Genomic DNA, 17,829 nt, shown 5'->3' with positions numbered 1-17,829 from the left:
GGGGCTGATGAACGGGCATTTCTATTGGCCTTTAATACTGCAATTTGTCCAAAGTTCTTAGCCAGGCAAATATAATTAGACAAAAATTAGAAGTCACATTTACCCCATTTGTAAATTTTCTAACCAATTTGTGCTTTGTTACTCAGGTTTGATGAAACTGCTACACTTGAGCTGTACACAGACAAGTGAAAGGCTGCAGAGTAATAAATTTGAGTTGGGCCATTTGTTTCAAAGTACAAATATGACTACAAAATATTTTAAAACAGTACAAGTCTTACCAAATTTGAAAATATTAAATGTTAATCAAGCATTAAAATTAACAGCCAAAATATGAGTAGTGCATATTGAAATGAACACACTTGTCTTTTATTATTTTATTGATAGCAATTACCCATGGTTTTATTTTCAACACTCGTTCAGTAATAATTTTCATGGCTTTAAAATTAAGTAGATGTCCTTATTATCCAAAGTCACCCTAGTCCATTTAAACAAGCAATAGAAAAATATATACTTAATACTTTTTACAATACTGGATTTGGTCCAAACAAAAGTGGATCAGAAATGCCAATATACCTTTAGTCTTCAAAGGATCCCCAATTTGCATTTAAGGTTATTTTTAAATGGATTTGGGCAACTTTGAATAAAGGGCTTTTACATAAATTCTAATAGACAAAATGCTGAACAAAAGATCATTTAACACACAAAAAGGTTCAGATTTTAAAAAAAATGTTACTATTTACAATTTTTTAATAATATTCAAAGGGCAATTTAGAGAGACAGAGAGATTGATCATGAAGGGCAGAATAAGGACAGAGCAAGGGATAGGGCTAAAGGTGAAATGCGGCTACTAAAGGGGATACACGATAAATGAACAGATTAGGAACTACAGTTACAGAGGAGAAAAGTTCTGGGGCTACTTTCTGTTCCACTTATTAGTTTCCAGTGAATGGGCATGGCCCATGTCATTAACCCACCAATCTGAAACACATTCATGTGCCAGACCAAACCAGAACAGCTCAGCATGTACAAAGAAACCACACATCACATGCACACATCAATCAGCGCACATATAGTAAATTAAAATAAAAAGCTTCATTCAGTATACACCCTTGCCTCTGTACATACAGCAACTAGTCCATGTTTCTGCCATTTACAGTTTATTAACCTGGTCACCCTAGTGAAACCTATGTAATTTTCCTAAATTTGTTTTTGTATGTTTTGTTTTTGGGTTTTTTTTGTTTTTGTTTTTTTGTTTTGTTTTTTTACGTAAAAAACAGTCATGCGCAAATCCTGCCAACAACGCAGACGGTGAAAATATATACACCTTTCCTATTAAGGTAAGGTTTTTACTTGATTGTATTGAAATATTTTGCATTTTTGGAGTCTCGGATTCTGTCCCTAGGCCAGGGCTCCAGGGTTTACCATTGACCCTTCACTGCAAAACAAATCTCCTGGCACAAGGAGCCATCAGATTGACACATTCAAAATACTAAGTACTTCAGTGTTTGTTCATTGATAAGGCAGTCCCAAGACTCTTCCAGCTTTACTTTCTACGTCGAACAGCTGTTTTGATCTTACGGCCAGCAATTGAATGCTGTCCAGTGGGTGTTGCACTGAAGGAACTCTTCGTTGACCTGGGGGAGTAATGGATAGACAACACTGCATCATATCTTCAAGTCAAAAACAGGTTTTGCTCCATAAATGAATTTAACGATTACTACTGAAGACAAACTTGTAGAGAAGGGCTGATGATCCCCCTCCTTACCCAATATTAAAGGCTGGGGGCTGGGAGAAACCGAAGCCTCCTCCAGGTGCCAGCGGCTGGGTGGACAAGGCCGGGGACGCTGCAGGACTGGCTACAGCAGCAGACCCCGCTCCAAAGGTAAACACACCACTGCTACTACCAGAAGGCCCAAAAACATTGGCTCCTCCAAACTGGAAACCTCCTGGAAGCATGACCAAAATGAACACATTAAATGACAAGTATTTAAAGTACAATTACAGACAATTACAGAATAATATTTTACAATATTACACTGGCTCTAACATTGAAATTTCAGAAATCAAAACAAGTAGGAATTCAGTTACTTACCTTGGCCAGCAGAGGCAGGAGAGGATCCAAATGTGGGAGTGGCATTGGCCTGCTGACCAAACACAGAAGCAGAACTGGGCTTGGGTCCGAAGGCCGGGGCCGGTGAAGCCGTGGCTGAGAACGAGGGGGTGGCTGATCCGAATGCTGGAGCGCTGGGCTGGGCTGAGCCTTGTCCAAAGATGGACGTCTGCCCAGAGCCAAAACCCGAGGAGGATGTGGCAGAAGTGAATGTAAACAGAGAAGGGGCAGCGGAGAGAGCAGGAGCTGGAACAGAAGATGACAGAAATGAGCTGCTGAACTGGGGGGGGGGGGGGGGGGGGGGAGAGAAAGAAAATGTGGCCACATGAAAAACCTGTACACTGTAAAACTTGAATTTGTTCGGCAGCAGCCCCCCCAACAACTAACAGAAACAAACCACAACAACCTGCAGATGCTGGCGTGGCAGTTGCAGCAGTTCCAAAGGAAAAGGTGGGAGTGGCTGAGTTGGTTCCTGAACCAAATACGAATGGCTGTGCTGGAGCAGGGGCAGCTGGGGGTGCTACAGAGGCTGGCTGGCTCTCTTGCTGTTGCCCAAAAAGGAAGGTCTTTGCAGGAGGTGCATCAGAGGAGGAGATGGAGGAGGAGGGGGAGGAAGAGGAGTTCTGTCCAAAGATGAAAGTGTTGGTTGGAGCAGGCGTGGGGGCCATCGTAGAGCTGCTAGAAGTTCTAAAAAGGCTGGGTGCAGAACTGGAAGTCGCCGGGTTGCTGGACGAATTTGCCATGAAGCCAAACGCAGGTTTTTGTGCAGCAGTTTCTGGGAAAGGGAAGGGGAGGAGGGTTGGGGTAAAAGGCAACATTACAACATGATTTTAAGTTCATGCAAACGTTTTCCTTACTCCCAGATTATCAAATGTGCTGTTACCTGGTGCATTTTGACCAAAGCCAAAGGCCAGCTTTGGGGTTTCTGTGGGCTCAGCAGATTTTCCAAACGAAAATGTAGGTTTAGGGGGTTCTTTTGGAGGGTCTGGCTTGCTAAAAGAAAAGCCCATGGGAGGTGTAGGTTTGTCTGCCTCCTTGGCTGCACTGAACAGGAATCCAGATGAGGGCACAGAGGCATCTTTTTTCTCCTCTGGTTTACCAAACGTGAAGGCTGATGTTGCCGAGGCTGGCTCCTTTGCAGCCGTTTCACCTGAAGATTGAGCTGCTGTAGCTGACTCAGCTGCTGGCAGCTTACCAAAACCAGGGATAGTGTTGCCCACAGCTGTGGTGACTGTTGTGGTGATAGTGGTGGTGGCCGATACTTCTGTAGAAGAGGGAGCATCATTCTCACTTTTGGGTTTGGCTGCTGAGAAACTGAATGCTGAAGTGGATCCTGATTTGGCCTCAGGTTTTGAGAGTCCAAAGGAAAAGCCCTGTGATGCAGAAGTGGTAGTCATGCTAGCAACTGCAGAGCCAAAACTGATTCCACTGCTTCCTCCAAACTTAAAGCCAGGGCCAGAATTCAGAGATTCATTCTTTTTCTCTTCATTTGCTGACACAGGGATAGGGGCCGTTACAAAATCTATACCATCTGTGGAATTGCCAACACTGAATTCCAATGAAGAAATTGTGTCTGCAGACGTCAATTCCGTTGATGCTCCTCCAAACTTAAATCCTTCAAAAATGTCTGTGGTTGAGTCTCCAAATTTGAAGCCTGCAGATCCCAAAGTAGCATCTGAGGAAGCATTACCAAATATATAGGACACAGTGGTGGAGTCTGAAAAAGTGCCACCAAATTTCAGTCCATCAGTGGATGAATTTGAAGAACTTGTACCAAATTTGAAACCAGATGGTTTTGATCCTGTGCTTGATGACTGAATACCAAATGATGACCCAAAACCTGAAACAGCAAGGACAGTCATCTTTATAAGAAACACAGTGCAATGCTATTCTCATTTTCACATTTGACAATGAAATTATTTTTTGGTAAAATTATGTTGCAAAGCAGGTTGTTGAAAATGTACAAATATAAAAAGGTCTTTTACCTTACAATTGTACAAATTCCTAAACCCTACTTCACTGGGTGCCCATTTTGTCCTTTATAGGATTCGGACTTTTCTTTGGGTTTCTGTTTCTCTCTCTCTTTTATCATCAGGTTGATTATATATTTGACTTTAAGATGGAAAGTGTTCCCTGTCAGCCATACTTAACATTATTAATTTCCCCCCTCGTTCAGTTTGCACATGTATCCACTGAGTCCCAGAAGCTTGCTAATAATCATTGAATTTTCTAATTCTTAATGTTGAGAACTGCTTAGTGTGCACACATTCCCAACACCCACTGCTATTCTTCCCATATCAAAGTAGGCCTATCTGTATGTGACTAGAATGTCGCTTCTTTGCTATTTTGGAAGAGAATTTGAGTGGGCATTTATTTTCCTTTTTAAGCTTTTCATTGCAGATTGCTTGCATACGTTTGGAACCTTTCAGTTCAATTTCATATACCAAATGTGTTACATAAAATATTTATTTGTAGTAAAATCTTTGCAAAAAATGTCTCTACCTTGGGACTCCACTTTAGCACCTGCCTTTGCTGACTGGCAGGCCACACACTGCTGGTCTTCAGCCTTGTTCTGAACACAGCATACATCACACTCCCAGCTGCCTTCAGGTTTCTTAAACTTGTCTCCAAATCCTAACAGAGGTGTAGGATTGGCTGGGGCAGAGGCAGAAGGTAGAACCACAGCTGCTGCTCCTATTCATCACAAGTTAGATAAAGCAGTTAGATACTCCAGGTTTTATGTTTAGAAGGGCCCTATGAAATGGCCATAATTCTATGTCTTATTAAAGTATAAGGTAACTGTTCATTTTAAAAGTTAACATGGTGAAAAGTACGGACAGAATATTTGCCAAAGTTGACTAAATACAGAATCAAGTACGAACATGATCCAGATGTTTTGGACATTCTAAAACAAAGTGCCAAATTTTATACCTTTCCTCCATACCCACACTGTAAATTAAATCCACCAAGATATCATCAATGAAGAGTATAAGAGTTAAATGTACTTATTCACCAAATAAACAAACAAACATTCACCAAAACAAGAAGTCTCCTTTTTTTAAAAAAAAAAACTTGTCATCTTATAAACGTACCTGGTTTAGCACTCTGACAGGCTACACACTTCACATCCTGTGCTTTGTTCTCAACCATGCACACATCGCAGCTCCAAGCCCCCTCTGGCTTCTTAAACTTGTCACCAAAGCCAAGCAGTCCAGACTTGATGGAGGTGGAGGTGGCAGAAGGAGCAGGGGTAGTGCACTGGGAGGACGCCTCTGAGGCAGGTGGCAGTGTCAGGGCAGGCTTCACTCCGGTCCCTGGTTTTGCTGTGTCACATGCCACACACTTCACTACCTCTGACTTATTCTGCACCAGACAAGTGTCACATTCCCAGCTTCCAGCTGGAGGGGCGAACAAAGACGAAAGACTGGCAGCAGGGGTCTTTGCAGTTTTACTGTCCGATTTGGAGTCTGTGCTGGGATGCGGTGACTGGCAGGCCACACATTTTTTATCTGAGGATTTGTTTTGCACCAGGCAGGTGTCACAGTTCCAGGAACCTGCTGTTGGCTTGAACCTGTCCCCAAGCCCGGAGATGGGAAGTGGGGGAGTGCTCTGAGCTGTGGTGGCAGGCTGAGCGGTCCTGTCTGGGCCAGAGGAGCTCTGGGCAGGAGAAGCAAAGCCTGGGGGATATTAAACAAAGGTTGACATGCAAACAAAGACACCACAACAGACAGTAGTGACACTGTTAGATGGATATGCTCTCTAAGGAAAGAAAGAGAGGTAATTTGGTACAATAGGGTTGGGTTTTTTTTTTTTCCATACACAATTTAGTTTCTCTCAGAAGTCACACATGTATGTATTAACATATGAATTCTATTTTCCACCAGAGGGCAGAGTAGAGTCTTCATCTTAAATATCAATTCATTAAGTGTTGTAAAATGAAGAGAAATATACACAGCTGAGTTTGGAGCTTTTGCTGCTCTTAAAAAAACAAAAACACAACCACTGCCAAAGCATACCACTAACCTTTAAGGTTACCGCACACTGGCCAAGAAGCCCCACCCCACAACAGAGATGAGCTCCAACATACAAGTTTAATATTTCTGTGATGCTAAGTACACTACACACTGCACAAAGGTTTAGTTAAATAAAACTTCCCACATATTTTGCACTTTTGATATCAGTTAACTGCCTCTTTACAAACTCATGGTTTTTAAGCTAAAAGGTTAAAGCAGGAAGAAGTTATAATACAACTAGGCTAGAAGTACCTGTGGTGAAAATATGCATTCATCTCTATCAGGTTTTTGATTGACTGCCCTCTTAGTGTAAATTTCCATCCACAGACAACCTACTCTATATTTTTAACCAATCTGTGTCTTGGTTAAATATAGTAAGATGCTCATTGGCATATTTTTGGACACTGTATTTGTGCTTTAGGGTTTGAATTAATTATTCAAAAATAATTTTGAATAAATGCTTAAACTTAAATATCAAATTGGAAATGTAGATATTTCAGTAGATGAGTATAGATATTTGAATAGCAGTCAGGAGTTACACTGATGCACACACCAGCTCCAGTAGCACTTTTGCATTTGTTTTATTGTGGTCAGAAACCAGTGATTAATGGGTTACACTGTGGCTGACAAACAGCAATGGGAGAAAAATGGAGTGGAGGTATTCAGAGCCTCATAAATTCTGTAAGGCCCAGAGCTTGTTCACCCAAACTTTAATTAGGAGTCTTGTGTGATAAAGTGCCCAATCATTTACATTAACTGTCCAATTATCTACCAGTAACTACAAAATCCAGGATTGGATTTGAGGACCAGGTCAAGGTACCACTGGGCTGGAGCCAAGCCCATAATTGCATTAAAAAAAGCAAATTTAAAGTTTTATAAAGATCACTTGCAGCAATAACAGAGGCCGCCCATCACACCCAGCTTTGACCTTACGCCTGGTGACAAATGTGTGCTTTGACCACTTGACCAAAGTTCCAGATCTCCAGCACAGCAGCCAGAACAATTTACTCTCTCCTGAATGAGTCTTCTTCACTCTAGGTCTTAGTCAATTTTCAAAAGATGATAAAGCAGCCTCACCCGGTCCTTTGAGGATGTCTAGAACACTGCCTGACTTTAAGACTTTAGCAGGTTTGAAGGGCCCTTCAAACTCCTCTTTGCTTTCGTCCGCAGCCGCTTTTACTGTGAAAGACAGCAGAATTGCTGAGCAGTGTTCCCCACCGACCTTATAAAAACACTGATGCACTGAGCATCAGCTCGCTTACCTGCTACTGCTGCTGGAACAAGCTTGCCATTCGATGCAGACTGTGCAATCTTCATAGTGGGTGCACTGAAGGTAAATCCAGACTACAGAACAGGAGAATTATAACTGAGGCCATCTTGGTTCCACAAAGAGAAAGGAGAAATAATAAATGAGACTTACAGATGGAGAGAAAGAGGTTGGACTGGCAGCTGTTGCCTTGACAATAGGTGAAGAGAAGGTAAAAGGCACACCATCAGAAGTGGACACTCTGGGGCTCTCCTGTATACAGCAAGAACACCCACAGGTTGGCCCTAATGCTTTTCCACAAAGTCATTTAGTGCATCTGTTGTGGGTTCAGTCTTGCAATGCAGTAATGAGTACATAATATATTGGTGCGTAATATATCCCAACAGAGTTATACTTTTTAAAGCCTACACTTCCAATTACAACTCTGATACTCTGTTACAAGTTAAAAGTATTAGAGGCTTTGATCCCACAGTGTAAACAATATGCATTTGGGTACAGATAAAAATAAGTAAATAAATAGGAAAACTGACTATCAGACATACCTTGGTGAGAGCAGGGTGTACGTGGACAGAGGTGACTGATGTGGTGTTGGTGGGAAGGATGGGGGTGGACACAGAGGTGGAGAAGCTGAATGTGGGCAGGCTGAAGCTGCTTATGGGGAGTGAGATGGCAGGCAGGTCTGATGCTCCAATAGTCTGGTCAGGCAACAAACAGTCAACTTACACTCCATAAAATGGTTCCAACACACCCCCAAAGCATAAAGACATGCTCAAAATGGACGGAAATGCTGACCTCATCATCGGGTCTCTTCAAGGAAGGCCGCACACTCCTCTCCCTCTTCATCTTGCCTCCTGCGCTGCTTGAAGTGGGTGTGCTGAGCAGTGGGTGTGACAGACTGCTTATGCTGGGGAGATACACAACACAGTAGCACTCCATAAGAGCTCAACCAGGACCAAAACACCACATTTATAGTGGTTTAAAAGCTACACAAGAAAAAGCACACAACTCTTTTGGCAAGTAAACACAACAAGCTTAACTATAAATAACAGCAGAAGGACAAGAAGTGAAGTGTGTCTCACCTCGCAGGGGGAGCTGGTATGGAATCTGGGATCTGAGGCGATCGTCTGACAGGCTAAAGAAAGAGGAGGGGACATCAGTGTAAACAGTCCACAGTTTAAAATTGAAGGCAAGGTTTTTTTTTGACTATGATCTAATTTTAGAAGCTGAGTGGCTCACCAGTAATTGAGCCCTGATATGAAATTAGGTGTAGTATCAAAACAAGGCATTCACTAAGCACTGGACACAGGCAGGTTCACTTGGCTATGTCAGTGGGGTGTGTATGTGTGTGTTTTAAATATTTTTAAGAGTGACAAAAGCAGTCTAGTTAACAGCAATTGATGTAAACCCACGTAAAGCGGTTATTGTTGTGTTATGCATCCATGTAATGTATCCATGGTTTCACAAAGGATGGTGAAACCATGGATATAGTCCAAAACTCTTATCTTGATCAAGATCAATCATGCTGCTTTATGTTTTACATATTACCAGACTATTACCAGCACATACCAAGGCATCTAGTGAGGTTATCTGCCACTGTTAGTGGAGACAGACTTGGTACCCTTTTGGTGACAAAATGTTTGTAATCAATTCTTGGAGTGCACAATCACAAATAAATAAAATCTGATCAATGTTTTGTGCAAAGTACTTGAAATGGGTACTAAATTTACTGACTTTTCTAGCTCCAGTAGTACAGTTGTTTGGACAGTGTCTTTTGGGTACTATGTATTGGTACCAAGCCCTATTAATGCACTTTTTTACTTGATGTGAACATTCAAAGAGAAAGCTGGAGTCATCACAGTGACTTCCAACTCACCTTAGGGCATTAGCTCCAAGCATGGCAACTCACACAAGAGTATTCTAGAGACTATTCTTTATCAAGGATGCAATGACCCCGCTGTAGGGGGAATTCAATCAGCACAGCCCTGACACCCATTCACAGCATGCCAAGCAGAAAGCCCACTCACCGCCTCCTTGTGGCTCTTTTCCATGGCTCTGCCTGGCACTCCTGGAGTAAGTGACGGGCGGAAACACATGGAGCGGTTCCCAGGCACAGCTGCAGCAGCTGGGATCACCAACTTCTGCACAGGTGGGACAGCTGACTCCAGCTGCTCAGCAATGAAGCACAAGTCAGAACTGTTTAGAACCAGGGGCAGCAAGTTAGCCCAACACATCCATGTGAAGCAATCCTGTAATCAAATTAAACCATCAATGTATAATAACTATCCTTATGTGCATATTTAAAGGGAAGTCTGGGGTACAAGTAAACCTACTTGGCAAGGCTCACTAATTATAAGGCTGACTTTAAAATTTGACCACTTATATAAAATCCATAACCGTTTACAATGGTAGTGAAATTCAACCAGAACGACTTCCTAAACTAAAGAAGCAGATTCAGTGGTTAGTGTTCAAAACATCTTAGAGTTTGGACATTCGGGGCACATGGGCATTGCTGGCTCTGAGCTGCCAGTGAATGAACCAACCATTGTTGGGGATTACTGAGCACCTGTTCCAGCTGTCAGTAACTAGCTCTGTGCCTGTGTGCAGGCACTTCTTCCCTGCTGACAAAAAAGCGCATGTGCACAGTGCAATAGCAAAATAACAATTAGAGCAGCTGGCTAAAACTGAAGGTCTCTAAAAAAGTAAATTTGCTGACAAGAGTCATCCAATAAAAACAGGTTCAAAATAAGTTATTAAGGAATGATTGATCCCATTTGAAAAGTGATCAAGTAGAGTAAAAAGTACAGCCAAGCAGATATTGAACAATTTATTCAGCAGCTTGCACAATAGGTTCAATTCTATTCTACACAGGAAGTCCAGTTCTTGTGCAAGGAGTTCACTCTTTACAGTGCAGCAAAATGTCCGGAGATTAGGCATTCACTTACTTTTTTCTTCTTAACCTGGGGGTGGTGAATATCTAGGTCTGTGTGATTCAGTGACTAGACAAAAGGGGGCAGAAGAAAGAGCTGCTTAAGAACAATAATTGATTCAAGAATTTAAGTGTAAAATTAAACATCTCACTTACTGTTGACAATGGAGAAATTATTGAAGGAATTCTTTTGGCATCCTGTAATGACACCAACAAAAGCTATAGTTCCAATGGATAGCCTAATTTTAACATCATCCAAGCAGCCATGTGTTATAATACAAGGTTATTCAAAACCTTTCCATACTAGGCAGGTCATGTCACCCATGCAGCTGGCTAATGTGTTCACTGATTGGTGCAGGCTGCATTCAGACCGAGCAGAGGCACTTACAGCGAGGGGGCTGGACATGCGCTCCAGCGACTGCAGGATGCGCCTCGCTGTGGCGCTGGTCACTCCACAGGGTTGCACTCCTGCTGGCTTGGCCTTGATCTGTCTCCTCACTGGAGCCTGAGGTGCAGGAATGCATGCATGCATGCATGCATGCGAGTGAGCACACACGCACGCGCGCGCACACACACACACACACACACACACACATACACACACACTTTCTAACCTCCTCCACTGCCGTAGTGCAGACACTAAAAATGCACTTCAGATTCTAAAATACTGAACCACCCAATGCACTTGATTCCTTAACACACTTGACTAATTTACCATCTCTATTAGAAATGCTGACTGACAGTGGACCATCAACTTAATCTAAAGCTAATGATAGAAAGTTATACATGGCTGATTTAGCCATCAGTGAAAAAGAAAAATCACAACATTAACCTGTCCAGCATTCTAAGAGAATTTAACTGACCAATGACGACAAAGTCTCAACAAAGTAATTCTAAGCAGGGAAGCACAGTGTCTCTCTGCTGACCAGGTAAGGGGTGCCTGGACAGGGGCGCAGAGTTCTGGCGGCGGCTGCTCCGCCGTAGGTCGTCTTCCCTGGGTAGAAAGGCGAGTCTCCCAGCTGACTGGAGTTCAGCACTGAACTATTCATCACTGACTGCAGAAGAGAAACACAAACACAATGCAGTACTCTCCCCAACCCTTCTCATATCCACTGTAAAAACTACACCGACATCCTGGGGTGCTTGTGTAAGGGTCTGCGGCACACATCGTCAGCCTGGGCCACCTCCTTTACAGGCATCACCGCGCAATTGCTATTGTACTACCAAGGAGCTACAGGTCAATCTCAGGTTTATGAGTGAAAAACCACAGCAGCTTTGGCAGCATACTATTCCAGACAGGAAGTCATAGTCATGACACACATACAACCTCCTCCATTACTGTAACTAGGCCTCTGACTCCAAAAAGTTGCACACACCTTTCAGAGGCTTGAAACTACTTTACTTCAGTTTCAAACGTCTGGGTAAAAAATATGTTTAACCATTTTACTGAATGTGCCAAAAAGGGCTGGCTTTTGAAAATGACATGAGAAAAATAAGCCATCTAGCTAGTGTGCAAAGGCACAAGGCAGTAGTTCAATAAGGTAAAAAAAGAAAAAGAAAAGAAAAAAAAAACAAAAAAAAAAACATTAATGAAATAAGTAAATGCAAACAAAAATAAGAAAATGAATAAGTAGAAAGAAACACAAAGCCCTGTTAGGGAATCACTGAGGGCAGCACACATTAGGGAATCAGTAAAGGAGTACACATTAGCCTTGACAAGTCTAGAAATGGTTTAGCAGGCAATGGAACAAAGTGCCACTTACCGATGAAGTGCTGAAGACTGACAAGTTGAAGGCAGGCTTCTTGAGGCTAGCGTGTACCTGCTGTGATCCAGAGAGGGTGCGTTCTATCTCAGGGGACCAGAGCAGCGGTGCACTCTTCGAGGTGGGCACATCTGAAAGAAGATTAATCCCTATTCTTAGTGAACCATAAACCTGGGCTATCACCAAAACCCTACAGAACTTGAATGAACACATCCTGTAAACCGCACAAAACCCGACTACAAATAGGATACAAAAAAAATGACTGTCAAACAAATCACATTCTTGTTCCCATTTACATAACAGTCCCAGAACGTCCATGCATGCCATCCCCCATTAGCTCCTGAAGGTATGCCTTACCTTTATCAGAAGCCCGTGACGAGAAGCCACTGGTAGTGGAGATGTTGTCGTCTTCATGCTGAGAGCTGGAATCCTTGATCTCTTTCACCAGGGAAAAGCTGGAGGCTACGGCAAAGGGGCTCCCCGGGAAGGGCGCCGTGGATGTGGAAGGCTGGGAAAAGAGGGAGGTGGAGCCCCCTAGTGCAGGAGAGGCATCCTGGGTGGGGAAGTGTAGGTGGGAGCGGTTGAGAGGGGGCCGTGACAAAGCATCATGGAAGTTCAGTGATGCTCTGCTTGTAGAGGGTTCTGGAAACATAGGGAAAAACAGCTAAGTAAACACCATGGAGGGGAAAAAGGTAAACAAACATGCTGAAATGCCACGTTTGCTCATGCATGTAGAGAATGCAAAAAGCTTTCAAATATCTGCAGATTTACCTGCATTACTGGTGCTGGGCTCTGGGGAGTTGGGCCCATCTGGGAGAGAGGCAGCTTCCCCACTGCCATTGGGGGGAGGGGCCACATTATTCTCCTCCACCTCCACTCTGGCCTCCCCGCCTTCAGCTATGTCTCCGTTTTTGAAGTACTTCTGTAGCCAGGAGGGGACTATGCTCTTCACTGTGTCCGTCACACGACTGATCAGACCTGCCTGCTGTGGCAAGTGATTTTCACAGTGATTATCTTAAATTAACAGAGCAATAATCTCTACCAACAGGTAGAGGGGTCACAGATATGAAAAAGTGGTGGAAACAATTATGGAAACAGTGGCTCATTGTGCAAACTCTTTTGGGACAAAATGTAGGATGCTACGACATTTTACGGGTACAGATTGCTTGGATAAGAACAAAACTTTCATTTTACAAAGTTACAAGTAACAAAACACCTCATATGATGAGGCTTGTTTCTATAGTTTATGACAGCAAGGTACCAAGCTAGCACAAGCACAACTGCTGTGGATGTGCATCACTGATGAAAGCATTTAATGATCTGAATGATAAAACAAGCCATTTCACATTATAACCTATACCCTGTGGATTTATACTGTTATATAATTTAAGATCACCAGCAATATAGTTAAATGTTGCCACAGAAAATAAGATCTCACTTGACAGTCAGAAGGGAAAACTATGGAACCTGGCTTAGTAACAGCATAAGCAGAGGTGCAAACTGTTTCTCGCTTTTAGACCAGAAGGGGCCCTCCCGATAACCCAAGCTTCTCTTACCATCTGTTTATCTGGCCACAACACATCCAAGTGACAACCCACACTTGAAAACAACTTAGTGCTCATGTTCCACTGAGCCCACAAGTCTCTTTACCTTTATAAAGATCTAACACAGCCTCCAGGCATAAGAAATGATGTTGCAACTGCAAGAATTTGCAAGACCCATCCAGCAGGCCTCTAATGCATGTAGGCCTAGGATGACAGCATTACACAAGCACCAGAGGCCCATTGTTCTCCCATAGATACAAGGGGTCTACAGCACAGCAGACAGGTTCCCTAAAGGTACATTGTGGGCATGTGACTACAGACTAATGGCAAAGAGCAGCTGAGAGCAAACAAGGTGCTGGGCTAGTAGCTTTTAGGTCTGCAATTGCACCCATCAATTAGCAGCCAACTAGAAAGCATGTATGTTAACGTCATGGACTTCTCCGGCCAAACAATCAAGCATGTTGAACATTGATCACAAGTTGCATTTTTTATGTTATTGTAACAATAAATAAGGCATTTATATTTACAGCATTTAGCAGACGCTCTTATCCAGAGCCACTTACAAAAGTGCTTTGTCATTCACTCATAGAATACATCCTAGGCAGTACAGTAGGTTTGAGTCCAAAATACTAATAAACTAGAATACTGTTGAAATACAGGGATCGATGCTGATGCCTAGAAGTGCAAAATACATAAGTTCTCTCTCAGACTAAACGATAAGTGCAATAAACTATAAGTACTAGTTAGTTAACATAGCAGCAGTCAACATCAGTGCAAATAATACCATACAAAAAGTACTACAGTTTTACTTAGTCAATATAGGAGCTGGGTCATTGGTAATTTAAATAATCCACAAATGGATGCATCTTCAGTCTACTTTTGAAGGCAAGCGATAGAGGTACCTTTACTGTTGGCTGAACTGTTTGACAAACTTCAGAGACATTAACCATTCTGGGGGGCTTGTGCATGACTTCTGAAAAATCTACAGACAAACATTTACAGCTGCACACCACACAACTGCATCAACTGGTGTCCATTTTCAAAATAAATGCAGCTGGTAACAACTTCCTAGTTGATACTGCTATTCAATAATCGGTGCATACACACACACACACACACATACGCCAATCGTTAATATATAGCTATTGTTCAAAGAAATAAAAAAAATAGTGTACTCTGGTTGTCCAGAATTCTAGAAGGAAAAAAAAAAAGCACAATTACTTCCCCTACATATGTACTTTGACAAATTTCAGTACTTTCAAGAATACACATGGACAAGGAATACCAACAGGGAAAGCTAATGATATTAAACTAGTCTCTGAATGAGCAATCCTGTTTGCAGTATTTTCATAATATGTATTTATGATTGTGCAGGTCTTCTGAGTGATGACAATTTTTTAATTCCTAACTTCAAACTGAGATCTGATGCGTCTTTCATGGTTGCAAGAACAATGTCATAATATACTGTCCCCACAAGTTGAATGTTAAATACGTTTCAATATAGTAGTGAGGGTTAGTGTAAATGACTGTTGGAATCTGGTAAATATAATGCATAACACCCTTCCTTGAACAAATCATAGTCTGATTCTCACAGACAAGAGAGCACACATATGGATTTTCTTGTTTTCTGCAAACAAGAGAGCAAAATAATTAGAAAAAAATGGATAAAATAATGTTATTCTGCAAGGTTCTGAGCTGCAGGGGCTGTATTTTCTTTTTGTGAAAAACAGTCAAGAATACACAGAAAATATTTCCTGACATTTGTCTCACATGCAACAGTATTAAGCACAAACTTGGTCTCATAACATAATTAACTTCCTTAAACCAACACACATTTGGTGATCCGTAGTAATGATGTACAGACTTCAGCTGCTGTAGTAACACTTGCAGTTTGGAACACTGCAAGGGCTCACCCACAGATGTTTTCCTTCTGGCCTTATTTTCACTGGGAGAGAAAATGTTTAGCTTTAGTAAAACTGCAGAAGCTGCTTAAACCGCTGTTAGATTCATCCACACTGCACCAACCACAGTTTCCCTAGAAACAAAGCTGGTCACTCACCCAGTTCACATGACCCATGCAAGGCATGTGCAACCTAAGAACAGTTGATTACATGTTTCTTTTAGGACAATATACTGAGTTGGCAATCAGATGGACTGCAGGTTTAACAGAGCTTCAAACGTTTAAAGATGCCTTACCATTTTTTTCTGTAGTATTTTCTCAACATGTAAACATGTATTAACAGCACAGTCAATTATTTTAAATAAAACTGGAGAAACAGATAATTGGCAAAAGTTAACCAGTTGATGGAGCTATGGGGTGACCTGTTAAAATATACTGTATTTGATCAAATGGTCTATTAAAAAATGCTGGCCAACGACCACAACAAAGGCGTGAAACTCAAAATAAGCATCCATGTTTAGACATCAGTAAAGCACTTACGTGTACTTAAGTACAAACTAAAATGTTAGTATGTAAAATAAAAAAAAAAGCTATAGGCTCAAGTTATACACTTGTGCTTAGCATCTAATCTCACATACGGATATCCACTGAAATGAAAAGACAAAGGAACACCACCTGACTTTAGTGTACGATCGTCAACAACAAATGTTTCCTATATAGCTAGCTAGCTGTCTAACAGGATGGATATCCATGTTGCGCATGTTGGCAGACGACCACACGCGTTTTCAGGATATTAAGACATTTAACTAGCTAGCTCGGAACTCATCACTTGGCGTGATCAAGAAAGCTAAAAAAAACCACACACACACCACAACGCACAAATAGCCATCCTTTCTTTTAGGTGTCCTTAAAGGAACGCAACGCGCTGATGCCTCTCTCGTTTCCCCACCAGAAAAATGTCTGGCCACACTCTCCAGGTCGATTTTTCAAGCGAAGACGCGGGAGAGTGCTACAATCAGTCAACATGGTGACTACACAAAGTGCTAACTAGTAAGCTAATGCTAAGAGCCAATGTACAGCTAGCTAATCTAGCTATGTAGCTAACTGTCCATGTGTAGGCCTTGGAAATCTTCCAATCAGTACACCACGCAACGACAACTAAGAGGGGCTAGCTGAGGGAATTAGCCTCATGGCTATGTAGCTAACTAAGAAACTATCTGCCTAACTTCAGCGGACTAACGATGTTTAAGTTAAATTGCTACACTGAAATCACTATAAAATATTCAGAACAAAGAAAACTACAGACACTGTATCAAGCATGTGAGACATGCTGTAATGGTCAGATACTTAATAGCCAGCTAGCGTTAACAACTTATCCTACACATTAGCTTGTTATCCTGCTCGACGACGCTTTGGTTAATTGCTAACTAGTTAGCTAGCAAAGCCGTTAACGTAGCCAGCAAGCAAGGTGGGTTAGCCAGGGGACGTTAAGAATAGTTACCCAGCTACCAAGTAAGCAACACATTTCGATGTTATAACTGGTTGCCACAACTTTTATATTGCTTTATATTTCTTAGTATAATGCTACACGTATGAGTATTAGCGACATTCTTTTAAGAATAGCCAGAGACCGGCGTTAGCGATTACTTCTGAACCAATATGGATAGCCCAGGCCTTGTCAGCGGACTAGATACGTTAGCCAAGTAGCTAACCTTAGGCCTCAAAATGTCTCCGGCTAGAAAACAAAAACAACATACGAAGCGACACGTCTAAAGTTATAGCAGACTTCAAATAACTCCGGTGTGCCAAGGAATCATGGGCTTTAGTTACCTGTTTGCCTTTGGCATAAGGTTTAGAAACGATATGATATCTTCTTGTTTTAATTTTCCCTCCTCCTGTGGCCGCCATGGCTAGCTAACTAGATTGAATCTACTCAATGCCTCGGCGCCGGATAGCACTCTCCTGTCAAGAACTCAAACCATACCCACCAATATACCGTCAGACCTTTCGGCGTTAAATTAGGAGGGGTAATTGGGAAATTGAGTACGCTATTACTGTACGGTATTACAGTATAAAATACAATATTTTACCCACCTATTAACTAAACATAATGTGAACGTTTCAGCCCGCTTATATTTTGGTCACACCGATTCTATTCAAATAGCTACATTTAAAAGGTATATAAGATTTCAATAACAGATTTAAAACGATGTACTTAATTTGTTTGACCTACACATAACTAATTATTCAATAAATACCTGCAAATTACATAATTCACCTACCAAACCGGTCTTTTGTTTGACAAG

The 17,829-nt window shown here is 41.9% G+C and overlaps 1 protein-coding gene across 2 annotated transcripts; it reads right to left on the bottom strand.

The window, feature by feature from the left end:
- Nucleotides 1–344: 344 nt before the first annotated feature.
- nup153 (nucleoporin 153) lies at nt 345–17,470 on the bottom strand. Of its 2 annotated transcripts, XM_027025444.2 has the most exons (22): nt 17,354–17,470; nt 12,851–13,064; nt 12,437–12,721; nt 12,080–12,210; nt 11,243–11,371; nt 10,705–10,821; nt 10,473–10,514; nt 10,333–10,386; nt 9,415–9,555; nt 8,470–8,522; nt 8,183–8,294; nt 7,933–8,085; nt 7,544–7,642; nt 7,386–7,467; nt 7,201–7,302; nt 5,203–5,787; nt 4,613–4,804; nt 2,994–3,950; nt 2,517–2,885; nt 2,093–2,356; nt 1,766–1,946; nt 345–1,634 (listed from the first exon to the last, which is right to left on the bottom strand). In XM_027025444.2, exons 1-22 carry the CDS (start codon nt 17,429–17,431, stop codon nt 1,544–1,546), a joined length of 4,431 nt encoding a protein of 1,476 aa, XP_026881245.2. In that variant the 5' UTR covers nt 17,432–17,470; the 3' UTR covers nt 345–1,543. The 2 variants fall into 2 exon arrangements, with proteins under 2 accessions (XP_026881245.2, XP_026881246.2); XM_027025445.2 differs by lacking the exon at nt 10,473–10,514.
- Nucleotides 17,471–17,829: the final 359 nt, after the last annotated feature.

Source organism: Electrophorus electricus, chromosome 8 (assembly GCF_013358815.1).
Source record: "Electrophorus electricus isolate fEleEle1 chromosome 8, fEleEle1.pri, whole genome shotgun sequence".
Lineage (NCBI taxonomy): Eukaryota > Metazoa > Chordata > Actinopteri > Gymnotiformes > Gymnotidae > Electrophorus > Electrophorus electricus.
This window is presented reverse-complemented; position numbering and strand designations above follow the sequence as displayed.

Coding starts and splice junctions, on each gene's coding strand:
- nup153 (XM_027025444.2), bottom strand. CDS start 17,431: ATGGCGGCCACAGGAGGAGGGAAAATTAAAACAAGAAGATATCATATC. Junction 10,822..11,242: donor GTCCAGGCACCCCTTACCTG/GTCAGCAGAGAG, acceptor CCTGCACCTCAG/GCTCCAGTGAGGAGACAGAT. Junction 2,886..2,993: donor CTTTGGTCAAAATGCACCAG/GTAACAGCACAT, acceptor TCCCTTTCCCAG/AAACTGCTGCACAAAAACCT.